Source organism: Vipera berus, assembly GCF_964194415.1.
Source record: "Vipera berus genome assembly, chromosome: 1".
In the NCBI taxonomy this organism is placed as follows: domain Eukaryota; kingdom Metazoa; phylum Chordata; class Lepidosauria; order Squamata; family Viperidae; genus Vipera; species Vipera berus.
Window position 1 is genome coordinate 38019750 of NC_138202.1, and position 22153 is coordinate 38041902.

The 22153-nt window shown below is 38.2% G+C and overlaps 1 protein-coding gene across 2 annotated transcripts in view; it reads left to right on the plus strand.

Moving 5' to 3' along the window:
- The window catches only part of CCDC85C (coiled-coil domain containing 85C), a 217547-nt gene that overhangs the window by 188560 nt on the left and 6834 nt on the right, over positions 1-22153 (plus strand). For both annotated transcript variants that reach the window (XM_081339731.1, XM_081339730.1), the window contains 2 exons: positions 8289-8384; positions 16103-16201. In XM_081339731.1, the coding sequence (XP_081195857.1) occupies positions 8289-8384; positions 16103-16201 (195 nt within the window). The remainder of the gene's footprint in view (positions 1-8288; positions 8385-16102; positions 16202-22153) is intronic.

Consider the following 22153-nt stretch of genomic DNA (forward strand, 5'->3'; position numbering starts at 1 on the left):
GGAGGGAGACGAAGGAAAAAAAATACCGGTGAATATTATGCCAACACTATTATAGAACCTAGAATTAATTGAGTAATGTTATCTTCTTAAGAGTCTAAATTTTCATTCCAAACTCAGAACAGGTTTCCTAGACTTTGTGATCATACAGAAAAAAAATCAAAACTATTTTTGAATCCCAGAATAAATTTGTACAAGTCAAAGCACAAGAGTTTTCTTCTTGATTGCAATTGAACAGCAGTTCCCACCCTCATTAATTTTGGGAAATTGTTTAAGTTTCTTTCCTTCCTGTCCAGATTGTTGGGGGCAATAAGCTGACTTTGTAAAAATGCCGCTGGGGGGGGGGGGGGCGAAAGCCCTAATAAGCAGGTATATACATAGAATGAAGGCTATTGCTAAGCACATTGATTTGTGCTTCTTAGATTGTAAGCCGCCCTGAGTCTTCCGAGAAGGGCGGGATATAAATGGGATTTAAAAAAAAAGTTATTCTCTTGTATATAATCCACCACTTATCCTTGTGGTAGACTAAAAAAATTAAGAATTTTAATCCATTTATTCTTTTTCTTTCTTTCTTTCCCACACCTAACCAAGTGTGATCCAACTGATTATTGACCAACTAGTCTTTTATTCATAATCAGCTAACTATATACTATATTTTATAATAGAGATTATTGAATTGGATACTATCAGAGAACAGTTTGATCCCTGAACAGGCAGCATTCAGATTTCAATATTCAACAATAGACCAAAGCATAAATTAACATCACCTAGCCAAGACACACTCCAGTTAATCAAAAACTGTATGTTGCTTTTATAAATTAAAGGGCAGTTTGATTCACTTCCATGTGACAGACTCTGGAAGAAATTAGCTGTTGCATTGATTGAATGCTGTCTCTCTTAATTATAACAACATTGCACCAGATGTTACTACACAACTGAAGAATATTCACAAAAGAAATTCAACTGAACACCAAAAAGACGTTAAACAAGGAACTTTTCTTGCCCCATTTCTTTTCAATGTTTATATCAGTGATAACATTGAATTTTTTTGCTAAACTAGAATTTTCTCACCCACTGCCCCATCTCCATTTTTATATGTGGATGATTTAGGTATTCTGTCTATAACTCATCTGAGTACACATAGATTATTTAACACTCTATCACCTTATTTCTCTAGAGATTTTGTTTGTGTACATGTGTTCCTTTGAGTCAGTGTTGATCCTGGCAACTGCATAAACAAGTCCCTGCAATTTTCTTGGCAAGATTTTGAAGATGGTTTGGTTTTGCTTCCTTCCTAGAGCAGAGAGTGAGTGGCTGGTCCAAGGTCACCCAGCTAGCTTTTATATCTAAACTGGCTCTAGAGAATACTAAAATAAACATTTTAATATTCCCAAGAAGGTGCTTATGTTGCCAGTTATTTGGAAGATCAGTGGGAGCCTTTTTCACTAGGTTAAAACCACTAAATACTTAAGGGATTACTTTCAAACTTCCATCCATTGCACCAGCAAATGAGTGATCTTAAAATAAGACTTTAAAAACATCCCTAGAGATTGTTAAATATACAGTCCAGCATTGTAGCATCTCTGTCCAAACAGCAGTTAAATTATTTAGTGCTAAAATTCTAGCTGTAATGCTATACGGTGTTTAATTGTACATCTGCAAAACCACTTCAAGTCATTCAGTCAAAACTCCTAAAAGCTATGCAGGTAGTCCTTGATTTACTCTGGTAATTGGGGCAGGAATTGCCATTACTAACCAATGCGGTTGTAAAGTGTAATGATTGGCAGTCCTGATTGTCATTTTTAAGCAACAACCGCATGGGTTGCTAAGCAAGGATCTCATATTTGTGGAAAGCCAGCTGGGAATGTCAGAAATTGTGATCATGTGATCATAGCTCACTGCAGCATTGTAATCATGAGCCAGGTGCCAAGAACCAGTTCACAATCATTGGGAGGGGGGATGCTGCAGCACCTGGAATTCCCAGGACCAGTTGTAACTACCACTAATTCAACACCTGTTGTAAGTTTGAAAGGTTGCTGAAGGAGTGGTCATTAAACAAGGATCACCAAATGTTACTTTTACTTAATGCCCTTATTTGGCTGCATTTCTTTGGGGTTTTGTCCTGATAGGTTCTGGTTTAAACAAATTATCTGGAGTACTTTCTTGGTCTACCTGCTCTAGTTAGGGAGGTTTATCTCCTTCCTAAGGAGACAAATCAATCATGATTGGATATACTGCGGCTTTTCTATTATGGCGATATCAAGGCTATACATAGCCTTGATAAAACTTTGGCCAAAGGATTTGGGACCAAGACATTCAAACTAACATAACCAGAGTTTCCCATATCCATTACAGTGTAATTTCTCCCTATTCCTAGATTATCTCTAGATAGCATAAAATTCAAATCAAGTAGAGATTTGAGCTCAGTCCTTCCATATCTAAACTATACCCTCAATTCTTACACATAAACACACAAACAAAAAAGTTCTATAATTCTGTATGTTAACTTCCCAAACCCTAATATTTCACGCTGTATATTTTTATTTTTCAAACTGGTTTAGGAAAAGGCCACTTGTGATCAGTGTTAAAAAAAAAAATCAAAGGTCCCAAACTCTGTGTAGGAATCTGAAACTGGAAGAGGATAGGCTCATTTTGGTTTAGGACTTTTCAGTATTTCTCACCTTACTTTACACCTGTCTTGAGAATATCTTTCTCTTGAACAAAACAATAGATCTGGATCAGTAGGAAGAAACTATTGCATTGTGGGACCCTGAGTTACAGCTACATGAACTCTTGTATTAATCTTTCCCCATCTCAGACCACGTAGAAAATTAACTGAAGAGAAATGTGTACTCAGCCATGCTTAAGTTGGTTGGTTTTATCATAAAAATGGTCTTCCTGTAATTTCTTAAATTTCCTGTAATTTGTGATTAATTAATTGTAATTTCTTAGAAATATAAGGAAAACTCCTTCATATTTCCAAATAACTGAGGAATTGTTACAGTTCAGCACAAATCTAAATCCATGCAGGAAAAGAAAGAAGGATCTCTTGTTTTATTGTTTGGATTTTGTGTATATGTTGTCATTCACAGTTCAGTGCCCTCCCTCTATAATGAGTAATACTTTTTTGCTCCAAAAATACTGAAGGGCTCAGATTTGAAAGCAAGAGGAGGAGGAGGAGAAGGAGATAGATTTTCTTTTTCTTTTTTCACCCCTTTTAACATGTTCTCACCAGCATACTTCTCAGCAAGTGATGATGACAGCATGTTAAAATTGAATGGTGTGATTTCTCGGCACATTTCTGAATGAATCATCCTGCAATTTAAGTTAAATAGATGCTTGCTTGGAAGAGCTGCTACCACAATCTAGTTTATGATAGGTCCTGGGCTGTCTCCCCTGATGTGCAATGTGAGTCAGGCATGAATGTGAAAAATTTGAATTATCACCTTAAATGCTGATTTTTCTTTTTCTGTTCTTTAGTTGCTGGCCTCTTGAATGTTTTTTTTTAATTCCTTGAAGGAATAGAACATTTTCTATATTTAAATAGACCTGAAAGCAGTCTGCAACCATGTAACTGTATTTTATAATTTTATTTATTGCATAATTTTAAAGTATTTTAATTAAATCATATTAAATTATATTAAATTAATTTTAAAATTTTAATTTTATTGTTATTATGAATTGTGGGCTTGTACTAATTTAATTCCATTTTATTCTCTTTTTGTATTGTTTTACTGCCCTGTGAACCGCCCTGAGTCCTTCGGGAATAGGGCGGTATATAAATTCAACTAATAAATAAATAAATAAATAAATAAATAAATAATCATCTGCAGCAGGAGGAAAAAAACCTTCAAAGCCCACACAATTGCTGCAGTACTAAAAAGTGAATTTCTAGGTAATCCTGCTCAGTGGTACTATAGTACAAAATGGGTTCTACTAATTTCCAATAAAACTAGAACAAACCCAGTTTTGACAAGAACATAGTGGCAAAAAGTTCCAGTGTAAAAATGCCATTACCCTCCAGTGTTTTTGATTCTAGAAATTCTAGAAATTTTAGAATTCAAATTATCTCAAATGTGGGGCCCAAAATTTTAAAGCATGGAAAAATCATTTTGTTTATTTACCTATTTTATTTGTTAAATTTTATTCTATCTTTCAGAACTGGAAAATTTCCCCAAGATAACTTACAACCCACTGAATACTGATTAATTAAATAAATACAGTAAAACTATTATTAAAATACACTATATAAACAGAAGAGTTCTTAGCAGATGGTTATACCTTAGTCAGCTTTTATTAACTCAAAATCTAAGCACGGTCAACTGTAGTTAGTCCCTGAATAGTGGAATTTAGGGGTTAGTGGCTAGATTGGAAAGTTTAAAAAACATACTGGGAGAAGGTATTGAGAAACCATTCATATAGCATTGCTAAGAAAAATATAAATATGCATATAGATTTGAAATATTATTACTAAAAAACTGATAGAGACATTTTCAGAAGTTTACCTTTTAACATTTGATCCAGTAGTCTCACATGAATGTTTAGTATTGTGGAAGGCGTGGCAGGACAATGGCTGACAGAGTATTTTTGAGAAAAAGAGTGTTTTGAAAACTATAGTATGTGCTGAGTTTAACAGGTGACTGAACCTGTCAAATTGCCATCACATAGCGTGCATTTCCCATGCCACCATTCAGACTGATTTTTCATATGATATCACTAGATGCATTTATGCATTATCTTGCTGTTTGTTTCCATAGAAACTGATGCAGAAGGGGAGAAAGGGTAGCAGGAAGGACAAAGGGGAAATATCAATTAAAGTTGTACAATAAATGTAGACCCTAAATTGTTAGATATTTCCTGATAGTTTTTATGCACAGTTATAGTTTGACTTCTAAAAGAAGGAAGGAAGGAAGGAAGGAAGGAAGGAAGGAAGGAAGGAAGGAAGGAAGGAAGGAAGGAAGGAAGGAAGGAGCAATTTTTTATTTGAAGTATACCTAGAGGATTCCTGTGTGACCTCCAAAATAGATGATCATATACTAGATGAATTCATATAGTTAACCAAGTGAGAACCAACAGCTGGATGAATTAGTTAGCAGTATATTATCCACATTGTGGAGAAAATTGTCCTCATATTTTTAATCAATTGTGAAAGTATAGTATTTGTTCCTCTGTCTGCGTAGATTTCACAAGATGCCATATATCAAGATAGTTCTTGATTGTTAGAAACATTATTCCTAACTTGATGGATGAAAGCAGGTCAGAATGCAGCTCAGGACTGATCAAAATCTAATAAGACCATAATCGAATTCAAGGCTACAGGACTGTCAAATTCTAGAAGCCTGAAGCAGCTGGTATAAAGATTTCGGAACCACTGAGTATAATCTTCAAAAACCCCCAAAACTCTAGAAGTCTGGAGGTGCAAAAAATTCCAAAGTTCAATGGACAAAAGAAGACAGGCTACAGATCAATATATGTAACAACTATATTGGGTAATAGATTGTCAAGCAATAATGACTATATTGGGTAATAGATTGTCAAGCAATATGTCAGCAAGCATTTAGAAAAGAACGCTGCAGTTACACGGAACTAGCATAGGTTTTGTTGAGGATGACCTCACAGGTGGTTCTTGTTTTCTTCTCATGTAATCAAAATGGCTAAAGAAAGTACTCAGAAATGTCATGGTCTCTACCCATCTGCTGTGATTTAAAAATAACCTTAATTACCTGTTAGCATATTCTAGATCTAGTTTCAGCCTTTTGCTTAACCTTGGTTAGATCTTAGTTTACATTTGGCACAAACACATTTTTTATCACAGTATAACAGCCAAGGATTTTGTCTTGTGTGTATATGTGCATGTGTGCATGCATGGGAAGATGGTGAGGAAAAATGGTTTAAGTCTTCTACAAGCTACTATTAATATCATAACCATGTTAAGATGGGGCAAAAAAAAACCCATTGGCTTTCATAAGTACTATTGCAAAAGAATCTTCATGCCCAGGAGATAGATATCTATATCTATGTCTATGTCTATGTCTATGTCTATGTCTATGTCTATGTCTATGTCTATGTCTGTCTATCTATCTATCTATCTATCTATCTATCTATCTATCTATCTATCTATCTATCTATCTATCTATCTATCTATCTATCTATCTATCTATCTATCTATCTATCTATCTATCTATCTATCTATCTATCTATCTATCTATCTAACCTTGCTAGGCCCCAAACATGGGACAAATCTTATTTCCTGTTTCAGCCTGAAACAGGAAATAAGATTTGTCCCATGTTTGGGGCCTAGCAAGGTAATCTAAATACTTAACAAACATTTAACACATATCTCCCTTGCTTCTCAGCTAACAAAGCGAGAAAGAGCCAGTGGCCTAAAGGTTAGAACAATTGCCTAAGGTGCAATCAGCCCAGGTTCGAATCTCAGAAGGGTATGGCTGACTGATGAGAACAAATAAGTTTGAAATGCATATCAGTCTCCCTTTAATTCTTTGTTAGCAATCCAAAAATTGGCTTGATGTCTAAATTATGCAAATGGCTCTGCAATGAGATTGGTTTATAATTCATTACACCACTATTAAGTGTATGCTTCCTCTCATTGTGTCATACCTCATAATGTTACTCTGAAGTGGTGTTTCTCAACCTTGGCAACTTTAAAATATCTGTATTTCGTCTCCCAGAATTCTAGAGCCAGCATGGGTGTTCTGAGTATTGAAGTCCAGACATCTTAAAGTTACTAAAGTTGAGAAACACTGTTCTAGAATTTCACCCATCCAGCAATACTTTATGCCACTGCAATACTTTTAAACTTTTAAACAATGTAGTGACATTAATAGTTTTCATTTGTTGTCATTGAGTCACAATATTTTGTTCCAAACCAAGATGTTTGTGAAGGAATTCTCTAAATCACTTGTCTACCTTCTCAACTTTAGGATTCCCCATGCTGGGGAAGTCCAGACATCTTAAATTTGCCAAGGTTAAGAAACACATCTCTAAATTAAAACTGGTGCAGATGTACTTGAAGCATTATCAGTACTATATATTAAGACGGCTGTGACTGTTTCTAGGGTTGTGCAGCTGCTCTTTAATGAGTTGCCAGTGGATGTTTTCATTTGTTCCCATACATGTCAAAGAATATTTTTATAGTCAAATCTGAAACTTTGCAAATCCTTAATTGATGAATACTATCACTGAGAAATTACTTTGTTAAAAAATTGTCCTGCCTTTGGGTTCCCAAAGAAGTAAATCATTATTTTTAGTTTTAAAAGTGCTTGCTATTTTCTCTGTAGTCTTTTTCATTGATTTTTAGATTTAAGTTAGTGATAACCTCAAAGCAGAAACTCTTTGCTGGCTTTAGGGCAGACATGTCAAACACAAGGCCCGGGGGCCAGATCCGGCCCGTGAAGTGGTTTCATGTGGCCCGCAAAACCATCCTGGAAACAGTGAGGGAACAGCCCCCACTGCCTTGGCCCAGAGACCCTCCTTCTGCCAGAGACCCTCAGATCTGTCCCACTCCTGCCCAGGCCCCCATAGGCACCCTTGATGAGAACGATGTAGAGCTGGCCATGCCCACCCAGTAGGCCATACGCACTCTAGCCACGCCCACCCAGTAGGCCATGCCCACCCTGGCCATACCCACCCGGCCCCCTGAGGGCAACCACAATGCAGCCCTCAGTGAAATTGAGTTTGACACCCCTGCTTTAGGGAAACCAATAGTAGTCAGACACTTGGACACGTAAACTAATATAGCTCTGGGCTTAGCATCACATCACATTTTGGAGTAATTCAGAAACACCATTCATCTCCTGTTTTTGACTATGAGAAGACTCAAATCTTTTGATTTCAAGAAGCCAGAGTTCATTGGGGAACAATCCCTTCACATTCCAGAAAAAAAACCAGCATTTGAAACCATAGCATTAGCAATCATGGGAATCAATTATAGTGGAAATATCATCCTAGGTCAAAGCCGCAGGAAGTGTGAAATGGTGGCTAATGGTGATGGTCAGAGCTGGGCCTTTACACCATGTGACTGAAGTATAATATTTAATATAATTGAACCTGATCATTTGTGTCTTGAGTGAGGACATTGTGTTGACTTGTTTGATGATCCCTTTGTTTGTTTTCTTGGCTGTCCACAGTATTTTCAGGAGTTTTATCCAAAACAGCAACAAACCACACTGATTTTCTTAATTTGTTAGGAATATAAGTTGTTACTACAGAAGAATCTGAAGTAGGGATTACAAACTATATATTAAAAGGATTTTTTTATGATATTTTGACAGGGACCCTTTCGCATGACTCCTGATTTTGCTGCTTCTCCTGCAGTTGGGTATATTCCTCTAAGCCAGAAACCTGAAGCAGTGGTACATGCTATGAAGGTATGTATATATATATTTGTGAATGCAATAAGCCATATTTTCTGGCACAAAGGATAGTTTCTTCAAAAGACACTGATATCCTTTGCCTGCTTTTTGTCACTTAACGTAATGTCCTCTATATTGTTGGAACCTGAAAGATATCAGAGTGGAAGAAACTGCTGAAATGTAGAGTGGGGAAATTTAACAGTATTGTTGTTGTTGTTGTTAGCTGCGAAGTCGTGTCCGACCCATCGCGACCCTACAGTATGGACAACATTCCTCCAGGCCTTCCTGTCCTCTACCATCTTCTGGAGTCCATTTAAGCTCACGCCTACTGCTTCAGTGACTCCATCCAGCCACCTCATTCTCTGTCGTCCCCTTCTTCTATTGCCCTCGATCTTTCCCAGCATTAGGCTCTTCTCTAGTGAGTCCTTCCTTCTCATTAGGTGGCCAAAGTACTTGAGTTTTAGCTTCAGGATCTGGCCTTCTAAAGAGCAGTCAGGATTGATCTCCTCTAGGACTGACCGGTTTGATCGCCTTGCGGTCCAAGGGACTCGCAGGAGTCTTCTCCAGCACCACAGTTCAAAGGCCTCAATTCTTTGGCGCTCAGCCTTTCTTATGGTCCAACTTTCACTGCCATACATTGCAACTGGGAAGACCATAGCCTTGACTATACGCACTTTTGTTGACAGGGTGATGTCTCTGCTTTTTAGTGTGCTGTCTAGATTTGCCATGGCTTTCCTCCCCAGGAGCAAGCGTCTTTTAATTTCTTGGCTACAGTCCCCATCTGCAGTGATCTTGGAGCCCAGGAAAATAAAATCTGTCACTACCTCCATTTCTTCCCCATCTATTTGCCAGGAATTGAGAGGGCCAGATGCCATGATCTTGGTTTTCTTAATGTTAAGTTTCAACCCAAGTTTTGCACTCTCCTTCTTCACCTGCAACAAGAGGCTCTTTAGTTCTTCTTCACTTTCTGCCATTAGAGTGGTATCATCTGCGTATCTTAGGTTGTTGATATTTCTTCCGGCAATCTTAATTCCAGCTTTTGATTCATCTAGCCCTGCCTTTCTCATGATGTGCTCTGCATATAAGTTAAATAGGCAGGGCGACAGTATACAGCCTTGCCGGACTCCTTTCCCAATTTTGAACCAATCAGTGGTTCCGTGTCCAGTTCTCACTGTTGCTTCTTGGCCCGCATATAGGTTTCTCAAGAGACAAATAAGATGGTCTGGTACTCCCATCTCTTTAAGAACTTGCCACAGTTTGTTATGATCCACACAATCAAAGGCTTTAGCATAGTCAATGAAGCAGAAGTAGATGTTTTTCTGGAACTCCCTAGCTTTCTCCATGATCCAGCGTATGTTGGCAATTTGATCTCTAGTTCCTCTGCCTCTTCGAAATCCTGCCTGCACTTCTGGTAGTTCTCGATCCACATACTGCTGAAGTCTAGCTTGTAGGATTTTAAGCATGACTTTACTAGCATGAGAAATGAGTGCAATGGTGCGATAGTTTGAACATTCTTCGGCACTGCCTTTCTTTGGAATTGGAATGTAAACTGATCTTTTCCAATCCTGTGGCCATTGTTGAGTTTTCCAAATTTGCTGGCAAATTGAGTGTAGCACTTTTACTGCATTGTCTTTTAAGATTTTGAATAGCTCAGCTGGAATACTGTCACTTCCACTAGCTTTGTTGTTGCTCAGCTTTTCTAAGGCCCACTTCACTTCACATTCTAGGATGTCTGGCTCGAGGTCAGTGACCACCTCATTGTGATTATCAGGGACGTTAAGCTCATTCTTGTATAGTTCTTCTGTGTAATTTTGCCACCTCTTCTTAATCTCTTCTGCCTCTGTTAGGTCCCTGCCATTTTGGTCCTTTATCATGCCCATTTTTGCATTAAACGTTCCCTTCATTTCTCCAATTTTCTTGAAAAGATCTCTGGTCCTCCCTATTCTATTGTTTTCTTCTATTTCTTTGCACTGTTCATTTAAGAAGGCATTCTTATCTCTTCTAGCTATTCTCTGGAATTCTGCATTCAATTGGGTGTATCTTTCTTTTTCTCCCTTGCCTTTCGCTTCCCTCCTTTCCTCAGCTATTTGCAAAGCTTCCTCAGACAGCCATTTTGCTTTCTTGCATTTCTTTTTCTTTGGGATGGTTTTGGTTGCTACCTCTTGTACAATGTCGCGAACCTCTGTCCATAGTTCTTCAGGCACTCTGTCTATCAGATCTAATTCCTTAAATCTATTTGTCACCTCTACTGTATATTCAACAGGGATATGATTTAATTCATACCTGAGTGGCCTAGTGCTTTTCCCTACTTTCTTCAGTTTAAGCCTAAACTTTGCAAGGAGAAGCTCATGGTCTGAGCCACAGTCAGCTCCTGGTCTTGTTTTTAGTGACCGTATAGAGCTTCTCCATCTTTGGCTGCAGAGCATATAGTCAATCTGATTTCGGTGTTGACCATCTGGTGATGTCCATGTGTAGAGCCGTCTCTTGGGTTGTTGGAAAAGAGTGTTTGCTATGACCATCATATTCTCTTGACAGAATTCTATCAGCCTGTGCCCTGCTTCATTTTGCACTCCAAGGCCAAACTTGCCTGTTATTCCAGTTATCTTTTGGCTTCCTACTTTAGCATTCCAATCCCCCATGATGATAAGAACATCATTTTTTGGTGTTAGTTCTATAAGGTGCTGTAGTGCTTCATAGAACTGGTCAATTTCATCCTCTTCAGCACTGGTGGTTGGGGCATAGACTTGGACTACTGTGATATTGAATGGTTTGCCTTGGATTTGAACTGAGATCATTCTGTCATTTTGAGGATTGTATCCCAGTATTGCTTTTCCTACTCTTTTATTGACTATGAAGGCTACTCCATTTCTTCTGAAGGATTCTTGCCCACAGTAGTATACCTGATGGTCATCTGAATTAAATTCACCCATTCCTGTCCATTTTAGTTCGCTGATACCTAAGATGTCAATGTTCAGTCTTGTCATCTCTTGTTTGACCACGTCCAGTTTTCCTTGATTCATGGATCTTACATTCCAGGTTCCTATGGAGAAAAAATCTTTACAGCATCGGACTTTCCTTTCACCACCAGACACATCCACAGCTGAGCGTCCTTTCGGCTTTGGCCCAGTCGCTTCATTCTTTCTGGCGCTACTAGTACTAGCACTCTGCTCTTCCCCAGTAGCATATTGGACGCCTTCCGACCTGAGGGGCTCATCTTCCAGCGTCATATCGTTTTGCCTTTTGGTACTGTCCATAGGGTTTTCATGGCAAAGATACTGGAGTGGGTTGCCATTTCCTCCTCCAGTGGATCACGTTTTGTCAGAACTGTCTGCTATGACCTGTCCGTCTTGGGTGGCCCTGCACGGCATAGCTCATAGCTTCATTGAATTACGCAAGCCCCTTCGCCACGACAAGGCAGTAATCCATGAAGTATTACATCTCTTTAAAGTTTTACCTGAAAATTTTCTGTCATTCATATTATAAATAATGGCAATACTATTTAATTGGGGTTTTAACTGGGGTTTTATATTTTTTCAGGGATTTAGTTTAATCTTTTTTAATTGCTCTTAATTTTTGTATTGATGTTTTATATACCCTGTAAATCGCCCTGAGTCCTACGGGAAAGGGCGGTATATAAATTCAATAAAATTCAAAATTCAAATACTGTGCAGTAGGATATGACAGCAAAAGAAGCAAAAGTGCTATTACAGAGCTTTGTATTTCTAACAAATGAGATATAAGGAAAGACTTTTGAGCTGGTAATAAAACTTGGCAGACTTTCTCAGATTGGATAACCAGCAGCTGTTAATTAAACCATCTCAATTTTCTTGGTTCATTCATTCTCCGAGAGCAGTCAGTAGTTGGTTGCCAGTGTGCCATTTCTGACTCTGAGTTTTGACTGTCCACACAGTTGAGTATACGGAAGACATATGGAGGCCAAATGAGTTAGTGGCACAGTCTACACCCACATGGATCAACAATTAATTATTTCCTTTTCATTAAAGATATAGTTTTATTTGTCACTAAATCCCTCTCGTTTTCCTTGTATCCTGCCTCATCAAAAAAGGAAAGCAACAGATTGAATTAGTTTAAACCATGCAAACAATGATCTTAATGTCAGTTAAGTTAGTGAGTTATACAGTTTTAAAGTAGGTTACAGTAAGTAAGCAAATGACCCAGTTTTGTAACTGAGGATTTAAAAATAAGCAGGAAAAAGGAAATACAGTACTAGTCTAATTCTAAGCAATCAACGTGCAGTTATATCATGGAACAATGACATGTAATTTTGGAAAGTATATTTTACACACTTCGTTATGTGGATTTGAATCAAAATTGATTGCAATGTTATCGCATTTTGAAATCCAAGAAAAATCATACTAGATTTTGCAGCCAGAATGTATGTATTTATTATAGAATTTATATCTTGCCCTAATCCAATAAATTCTGGGTATTCACATAGAATTATAAAAACAAAGTATCCTAAGATTAATTCAATGACAAAACTAAAAATGTTTTTAAAAGAGCTCTTTAAACTCCAAATGTACACCAGAGGAGCACGATCTTCAGTCAAACATGTGAATGGGGAACTATCCAAATGTCAGATGGTAACTAGTAGGTGCTACCAACAGAAATTCTTCGCTCTGATTTCCTACCCGTCTAATATCTGAAAGAAAAGGAATCTGCAGCATCCTCTCCTGGTCTGATTACACAAGATGATGTAGTGCTATTGTGGAAGATACTTGTCATGGCAAGAAAGTCTAGTTTGTATATAACATTTTTAGGTCTTTGACTTTTTCAAAAGGAACAGGATGTTTTCCATTGTCTTGTAGGAGGTTCTCTATTTTCTATTTTCAATATATATTACAGTATTCATCTTTAAGACATATTTCAAGGCCAGTCACCTGGAAGAAAGAGTGGGTGATTCTGTGAACTAATGCTTTGTAGAGAAATGTTTCTGATCATTGATAAGTAAATATAAGCAATATATTTACAATGACAGGTTAGAACAGGGGTGTCAAACTGCCGGCCTGTGGGCCGGTTTCATCGAACCGAAGCCGTGCCCACCCCATTGCCGGCAATGCAAAAAGAGTCGCGTAATGTCGCAACACATCACGTGACGTGGCAAGTTTGACACCTGTGGGTTAAAATAACAAAATGGGATTTTTCTCAGAAGTGGACCCTCAGCAGAGCCTGGGTCTTAGGATAGGACTGTGAACCTGCTGGACATAAGAGTCTTATTTTCCATCATTCTCTGAGCCAGAGAAAACCAAGGGGACTTTTTTTTTGCTTTGTATCATTTTACTTTAGCACATTTCTTTTCCATATCTTTATTATTTGTGTGGGCATTTAGTTATTCTATTTATATAGCCATTCTCTCCGGTGGGCACCTACTAAACTAAAATCCACAAGAGAGAGAAAGAAATAGAGCATAAGTATTAAAGTAAGTGCAAATGTTAAGAAATAGGAATTCATATTTTCAGTAGATCCTGGGATACTATACCTCAGGACATAGGAAGATTAGTAAAGTAGCCTTTTCTTGAATGTACATGTTACTGCTACTATCATTTATTGAGAGTATTAATTGGGGTAATCAATGCCGCTTGGGGGGGGCAAAAGCCCTAATAAGCAGGCATATACATAGAATGAAGGCTATTGCTAAGCACATTGGTTTGTGCTTAAATTGTAAGCCGCCCTGAGTCTTCGGAGAAGCGGGGGATATAAATGGGATTAAAATAAAATAAAAATAAAAATAAATACATTTTAACTGTTCTTAATTTTTGTAATTGTTGTATTGTTATTTTAAAAACCTTGTGAACCGCCCTGAGTCCTATGGGAGAAGGGCGGTATATAAGTCTAATAAAGATAAGATAAAGATTTACAAAATCATACTAAATGTCCACCTAGCCTACCATGCTTTTTCTAAAAGTGATTGATTAAATGATACATTCATAAGCAGAACACAAGAAAAAACTATACTGTACCTTACTATTTGTCTTCAATATCTAGTAAATAGGTTTTTCAATAGAAAGGTTTTAACTTAGACAAAAAGACAACTGGAGCACAATTATACAAGATGGAATTTGAGACTGCAGTATGTACAAATGATGAACATGTGGTTGCTAAAATGTATAAATTTTATTGAAATTTGAAATGGAAGAATTTAAAGAATACATGATAAAATGGGCCAAGAAGTTCAGTTATATTATATATGTGGACCAACAGAAGAAGATGTAGCAGAAAGGACTGATTTTTACTTTGTGTTATAACTTAAAAGAGAACTTTTACAAAATGATGTATTGTTGGTGCATGAGATGAGAAAAATTATCAAGTATGTATAAAGACACTTCAAATTTATGTTGGAAATGTGAAAGACGTGAAGGGTCATTTTATCACACATGGTGGGTTTGTAAAAAAAGCTTAAAAATTCTAGGTTCAAATGCATATAGTGATATAAAGAATTGTAAAGATTAACATTCAGCTGAAAGAAGATTTTTTTGGTTGGGAGTTATGGACAATAGGCACAAATATGCACGAATATGGAAATACCTACAAGAGAGGCATGGTTAGTGAAAATGACAGAATTTGCAGAAATGGTTGCTTGTAATCCTAAGTATGTTTGACTGGGAACCCATTATGGCTTTTTTAAATTGAAGATTTTTTATTACAGTAATAGGATTGGTATAACAAAAAACCATAGAAACATGCTCCTTAAATGTAGCACCCAGCTTGTTTCCGCTGGCAAGAACAAGCACTTGGCAGGTTTTCTTTCATCGGACATCCTTCTCATGCAATCCCATTTGTATCTATTACTATGGGAACTTAAAGAATAATCAGACTTCAGGGGAAATTGATGAATAGTATCTCTCTCCTTTTTTTCCATGGCGGTATAATTAGTATCTAAGCCAGTCAAAGAGTATGAGGTTATCACCAAACTTGTAAAGGTTTCCATTCAAAAGTGATTAAAATCCTCTCTGAGAAAATGATTTGAGTGTGAAAAGATAGAAAACTCCTTTTTTCTCCCAAGCTTAGAACTATCTACATTGGCCTTTTCCAAACTTCTTTCCAGATGTCTTGAAGGTGGCTGAAAATTATGGATATTCTGATCCCAGTACAAATGAGTTGCCAGTTGAAGAAGGCTGTGCTGTACTGACTGATGGCAGCTCTCTTGGGTTCACAAATGTTTCCTGAGAGAAGAATGTAATGAATGTATGGACTTTACTACCAAGCCTGAGCTTTTCCATGAATGAGCCCCACACTTAGTATTTTCCAAATCTTTATATAGCGATGAAGAACTTTATTCATTTTAAATAATATTCAGCAGGAGCAATATACTGTAGGAACTGAGTTAAACCACTGGTCTCCCTAATTCATTATTAGCGCATCTTGAAATCTTGTGTGTTGTATTGTTTTTTTCAGTGTTGGGAGGTACATAATAACTATATCAGTAGAATGCAGTAAAATGTGCTTGATGTGTACATGTGTATCTAATGATAAATATCAATTACATACTTTCCTGGATCTCCTACCTTACCAATCATTAATTTAGAACTACATGGCATGTGGATGAAAGATTTTCATAATATTTTATTGGAGCATTGTAATCTTTTCAATCTTTATCCCTTCTCTTTCTTTCTCTATCTCTGTGTATGTTCTGAGATTTTGCTCTGTTTAGGCTGTAATGAATCACAATGTGACATATTTTATAATTTCATCTCCATTGTGCTTGTCTGTAGGTCCTTGAAGTCCATGAGAATTTGGACAGGCAGATACAAGAAAACTATGAAGAAGACCTGAGTGAAAAGGAGAAAGCAATTGTTCGTGAAATGTGCAATGTAATGAATCCATTTTCACAGTCTTTCATGTGTTAGCTGTTCACTTCTAGTTGTGGTGTTGATGTTGTTCAATATCCTGTAGGATCTGTTCTGTCTGTGCAAACTTATTTAATTGTTGTTTTCACAATCTGAAGAAAAAACAGGTTACAAAGCAAGGGACAGTGCAGTCCTAGGTATATCTAATCAAGGAAATCCTATTGAGTTCAGTGGTACTAATTTTCAGGTAAGGTTATAAACCAGCCTTCTCCAAATTTGTGCCTTCTAATTGTGTTGGGAAAAAACTCTCAAAATTTCTGGTCAACACACTTACAAGGAACCCAGTTTAGGATTGAAGCCTGAATTTTTGTTATCTGTTAAAAAGGGTACTAAATGATACAGTTTCTAAGACCTTTGTCACCATTTTATTTGTTAGACAAATTTATATGATTGCCCAACTCACACATGGTGACTCTGGGCAGCTTACAACATTAAAATATCATAGTGTAAAACCACATAAACTCCCACCTGCCCCAGTGGTAGCAACCACACAGTCACCCCAGCCACTTGATTGGCTCTGTATCAACCAGGGAGTCCCTGCAAAAAACACATTTTCAGGGCCTTCCAAAAAAAAGTAACAAGGTAGAGGCCAATCTTCTCTCTGAGGGCCATCACAGAGAAGGCCTTTTTACTCATCCTACAAAAAGTACCTCCCTAACAGATGAGACTCTCAGCACACCTTGCCTTGCTGCTCTGGTGGGCTGGGTAACTGGGGAGAGGCAGTTCTTCAGATAACTGGGGGCCAAGCAATGTAGGGCTTTAAAGGTGATAACCCTGTATTTTGAATTGCACCTGGAAACAGATAAGTAACCAAAGCAGCTCTTATAAAAGAAGTGATACATGCTCAAATCTTGATTTGTGTAGAACTGTGCTGTATTTTGAATCAACTAAGGCTTCCAGATAATTTTCAAGAGCTGCCCCATGTAAAGTGTGTTGCAGTAGTCCAGACAGGAGGTTGTTAGGTCATGAGTGACTGTGAGGAGGACCAGGAATCATTAAATGGCACACAACTTGCAATTGTGCAAGGCCCTCCTGGCCATAACTGCCACCTGTCCCTCAAGCAAGAGTTACGAGTCCAGAAGTTAATCCCCAGATTACACATTGGGTCTGTCTGGGCCAATGCAACCCTATCCATGACCAACAATAGCCATTCTCCAAGAACCATGGAGCCCTGAAACCCAAAGCCACTCCATCTTGCCAGGGTTCAGTTTTAGTCTGTTACTCCTTATCTAAATCTTAAGAGTTTTCAGGCACTGCGAAAGGGCAGTTGCAGCATCCCTTAACAAAAATGTACAACTATCATTAGTATACTGATGATATCTCACTCCATGGTGATGGATGATCTCATCCAGCAGTTTCATGTAGATGTTAAACAGGAGCTGAGAGAGCACCTATACCTGTGGAAAACTAGGGACCGAGAATCGGACCTCTCCCTCCCAATCAAAACTGACTGAAAACAGCCTCAGAGTAAGGAAGCTTAAACAAATAATCAGAAAAAAGAAAAAGAAAAAAGATGAAAGAGTACAGTAGGAAGAGAGTGAAAATCAGTAGCATAAGAAAAGAGAGGAGAATTTAAAGACATGGAGGAAGAAACATCAATGCTTATTTTGCCTTGCTCGTGTACGACTCTGTCCAAACCATCTGTCTCCATCTCCAAGAAATGTATTAAGGTACTAAACAAAAACTATGAAACAAGACCATGATACTAATCACACAAAGTACCAGTAAACGGGTACTTGTTACAAATTCTGAGAGAATACACTTTGAAGCAGAGAAAAAGCCTCCTGCTGTATTCTTTGGGGGTGGAGTGCACAGTCTCCACTTTTCATTACTTTCTGTAAAAGAAATGGCTTACACCCATGTAGACTGGGTGACAGTTTCAAAATGGGAAAAGCCCTGATTCATCCAATGTTTGCCCATGCTGTTTTGTCATTTTTCCTGTGCCTCTGCTTTGTTTCCTAGCACACAGAAAGCATCAGTAGACATTGTGGTGTTGGTGTGAATGTGGATATGGATATGGATATGGATGGGCGCTTCACTTGGCTATTCTAATTTAATGTTTGGGAGAGCCTACCTCACACATCTCACTCTGTAAAATGGGATAAAGAGAAAAGGCAACAGGCCAGCTCCTTGTCTCTTTGGACTTTTCCCACATTTTTGCAATGTACCTTCCTCCCATCCTTGCGACAGCAGGAAGGCCCATCCTTTGGGAAATTGCTGTACCTCAGAATCAAGACTGGCAAGCAGTGGTGGGATTCAAATATGTGAACAACCAGTTCTCTGTATGGATGCCGCCTCCAGAAGTCCATTCTGGGCCTGGGTAACAAAAAATTAGCCACCAGTTCTGCCGAAGTGGTGCGAACCAGCTGAATACCACCACTCCTGGCAAGGTAGCTGTCCCTTTGATGGGGGTAGAAATTCCTGCCAAAGCCAGGAAGACAGGTACATTTTGGTTGTCAGGCAAAGCTGTTTTCTTTAACAGCCAGAACAGGAGCAGCCGTGGATGCAGGAGACTTGTGGCCTCTTCTGCATTCAACATGGAATGTTAGAACAGAGGTAGTTTTCTTCTCTTTTGGAATGAAAAGTACTTCATTCCTAGCTTTCAACTGCTTCAACAGCAGAGTGGCCCTAAGATGAAGGCTCCCTTGTGAATAAATGCCATTTGCAAATGGTAAATAGCCCATTTTGGAGTCAGAGGAAGAAGGGTGTATAGATGAACCTAAATGCTGTTTGTGTGTGTTTGTGTGTGTGTGTGTGTGTGTAGGTAAAGGTAAAGGTTCCCCCGCATATGCGTGCTAGTCGTTTCCAACTCTAGGGGCCGGTGCTCATCTCCGTTTCAAAGCCAGTGCTTGTCTGAGGACGTCTCCGTGGTCATGTGGCCAGCATGACTAGACGCCAAAGGCGCACGGAACGCTGTACCTTCCCACCGTAGTGGTCCCTATTTTTCTACTTGCATTTTTATGTGCTTTTGAACTGCTAGGTTGGCAGAAGCTGGGACGAGTAACAGGCGCTCACTCTGTTATGTGGCACTCGGGATTCGACCTGCCAAACTGCCGACCTTCTGATCGACAAGCTCAGCGTCCTAACCCACTGAGCCACCGCGTCCCATATATATATATACATATACATATACATATACATATACATATACATATACATATACATATACATATACATATACATATACATATACATATACATATACATACATACATACATATATATATACACATGCATATATATATACACATGCATATATATATACATATGCATATATATATACTGCTCAAAAAAATAAAGGGAACAGAAAATAAGACATCCTACTATTAAATACAGTACATTGTGTTGTTTAAGTGTTCCCTTTATTTTTTTGAGCAATATATATATATATATATATATATATATATATATATATATATATATATATATATATATATATATATAGAGAGAGAGAGAGAGAGAGAGAGAGAGAGAGAGAGAGAGAGAGAATCCACTCATACCTTGCTTATGTTAGACTGTCTATATAAGGAGACGTGCATAGGTTTGACACTTTTACTGAAAGGGTGCATACCTCAGTGTTCCCATCCAGAGTGGATGAGGGTGTGTGGGTGTTTTACAAGTAGTCTTCAACTTACAATCATTTGTTTAGCAACCATTCAAAGTTACAATAGTGCTGAAAAAAGTGACTTATAACCGGTCTTCACACTTTCAACCATCGCAGCCTCCTTGTGGTCTCATGATCATGATTTGGGCACTTAGAAACTGTTGTGCATTATGATGGTTTAGTGCACTGTGGTTGTATGATCGCCATTTACAACTTTCCCAGCTAGCAGGTCAATGGGGAAGCCGGCAAAGAAGGTAGCAAGTTGCCAGTTGCATGTTTTGCTTAATGACCAAATGGCAAAACATCTGGTCAGTAACATTTGCCTCACTTAATGACTGTGCAGCTTAACAATAAATTTTCTGGTCCCTATTGTGGTTGTATTCCAAGGAGTACTTCTATGGCAGGGGTCTTCAAACCTGAAGTCCACAAGTCATAAAAGGGCCAAGTTTGAAGACCCCTGTTCTATGGGATAAAATTTTGCTTGTGAAATGAAAAAGTGGTTCTTTTTCTATTATAAAAAAGGTAAAGGAGTGTGTTTTAAAATATAAACACACCTTTTTTTAAGTGATGGGTACAATGTCAGGTCTAGCCCCCCCACCCAAAAAAAATGCAACTTGTTCCTAGGTGAAGTGCGTAGGATTGTACAATCTGCTCAGTACTGTGACTTTTGATTTGGAAATAAGTCCCATTGTGTCCAACCCTGAGGAAATCTGGGTAAGATTTAATGTAAGTTATTTTGATTGTACCCATTCTCATTAACTACTGTATTGTGGGTGTGCTTTTCAGAAAATTCATATGGCGTAAACACACAATGCTGGTGATCAACCATAGAAACCATTATTTTTGAGAACCGTCTTGTTCTACTGGAATTAAAGAAAAGGGAAATGAATAACACTTGTAGGATGTAAATACTGTAACTTTGTAGAATGTCAGTGTCATGGCACAGAGCCACGAGCAAAAACAATGTACAAAAATCATGCTTTTCTTTACATATGCTGGGTAAAAAGTGCTGTTTATTCCTTGCCTCACAGAGCAAAATATATTCAAAGACAGTCCCCTAAAGGTTCTTTGAGAGCCCCCCGTTAAACCAATGTAGTTTTCAAGAGCAGTGCACTGTATTAGCTCTTGCAAGTATTTAATCCCCTTAAGGATATGAAGAACTGCAGAATACTTTACTTACACAACCACCAAAACTATCATTTCAAATGGATGGAATGTGCCACACCTTAACAAGTTTCCTTTGCTCAACTTCTTTAAAACAAGTATGTTATTTGCAAGTCATAATAACAAACTATTTGGCAGGAATGCTGCTGACATTTCCTTCTTTATTGTTGTCTTTTGGAATTGATTTAGAGAGCATAGGAATATTGTCTAGCCAGGTGTGTCTGGAGCCTAACAATGTTTAAAATTCCCATATGTGAGCTTTGAACCACACGGTTCCCAACCTGTTTTAGGACAACTGCTGGTTTATGAGGATACTGTACAAACACCCAAATAAGATAATCCAAATGCAAGATTTAAGGGAGGAGCACAAAAATAATCATGCATGCATACCATGGAAATGATTTCCTAACTACTAGCTTCTGGGAGGACCTCCAAAGCTTTTGATGATGCTGTACTTGCCCTGTTTCAGGTTGAACACATGCTCAGAGTTGGATTGTGAACTGTTTTACTTTCAAGTTTGCAAATGTTTACAGGCTTTGGCAGGCAGAGCACTGGAATATGCAAATGCTTGCACACACTAGTAATGCTAAATAGGGAAGTTTTGTCTGTGACAGTTCAAGGCAGAGCATGTTAAATGTAGTCCAAAAGCAGTCCAAAAGTTTGTGCATCACAGAAAGGTAGTCAGCCAGCCTGATTGGGAGTTTCAGATAGCAATGGGATCCAGAGACATGAAAACTTGGTGCTGAAAGTGGAATGTTTCCTAATGGAACAGGCAGTTGCTTGCTGTTGCATTGGCATACCCTGATGCAGATGAGGCTCAGTTAAAGCCCTTACCACTTTTGCTTTTCAAGGAACCAACAAAAGTTAAGGGGGGGTTACTTCTTGAGGAGTCAGGATTTGCAACACATTGTTGCATTTGATGATTGCTCAGAACATGAGATTTGTCCTGCACCTATTCTGGATGATAGGTGGAGGAGTAAGCCTCAGTGCTTGATTGCTTCCCAGTTCCCAAGAATGGCATTTATATAGACATTTGTTCTCCTGAGTCTTCCAACTTAAAGGAGACCTTGACAGTAGTACTCTGCATAATAAAAAAACAGTTGGAAGCTGCTGCCTGGTCAGGACAGTTAATAGTAATGCAGCCTCCC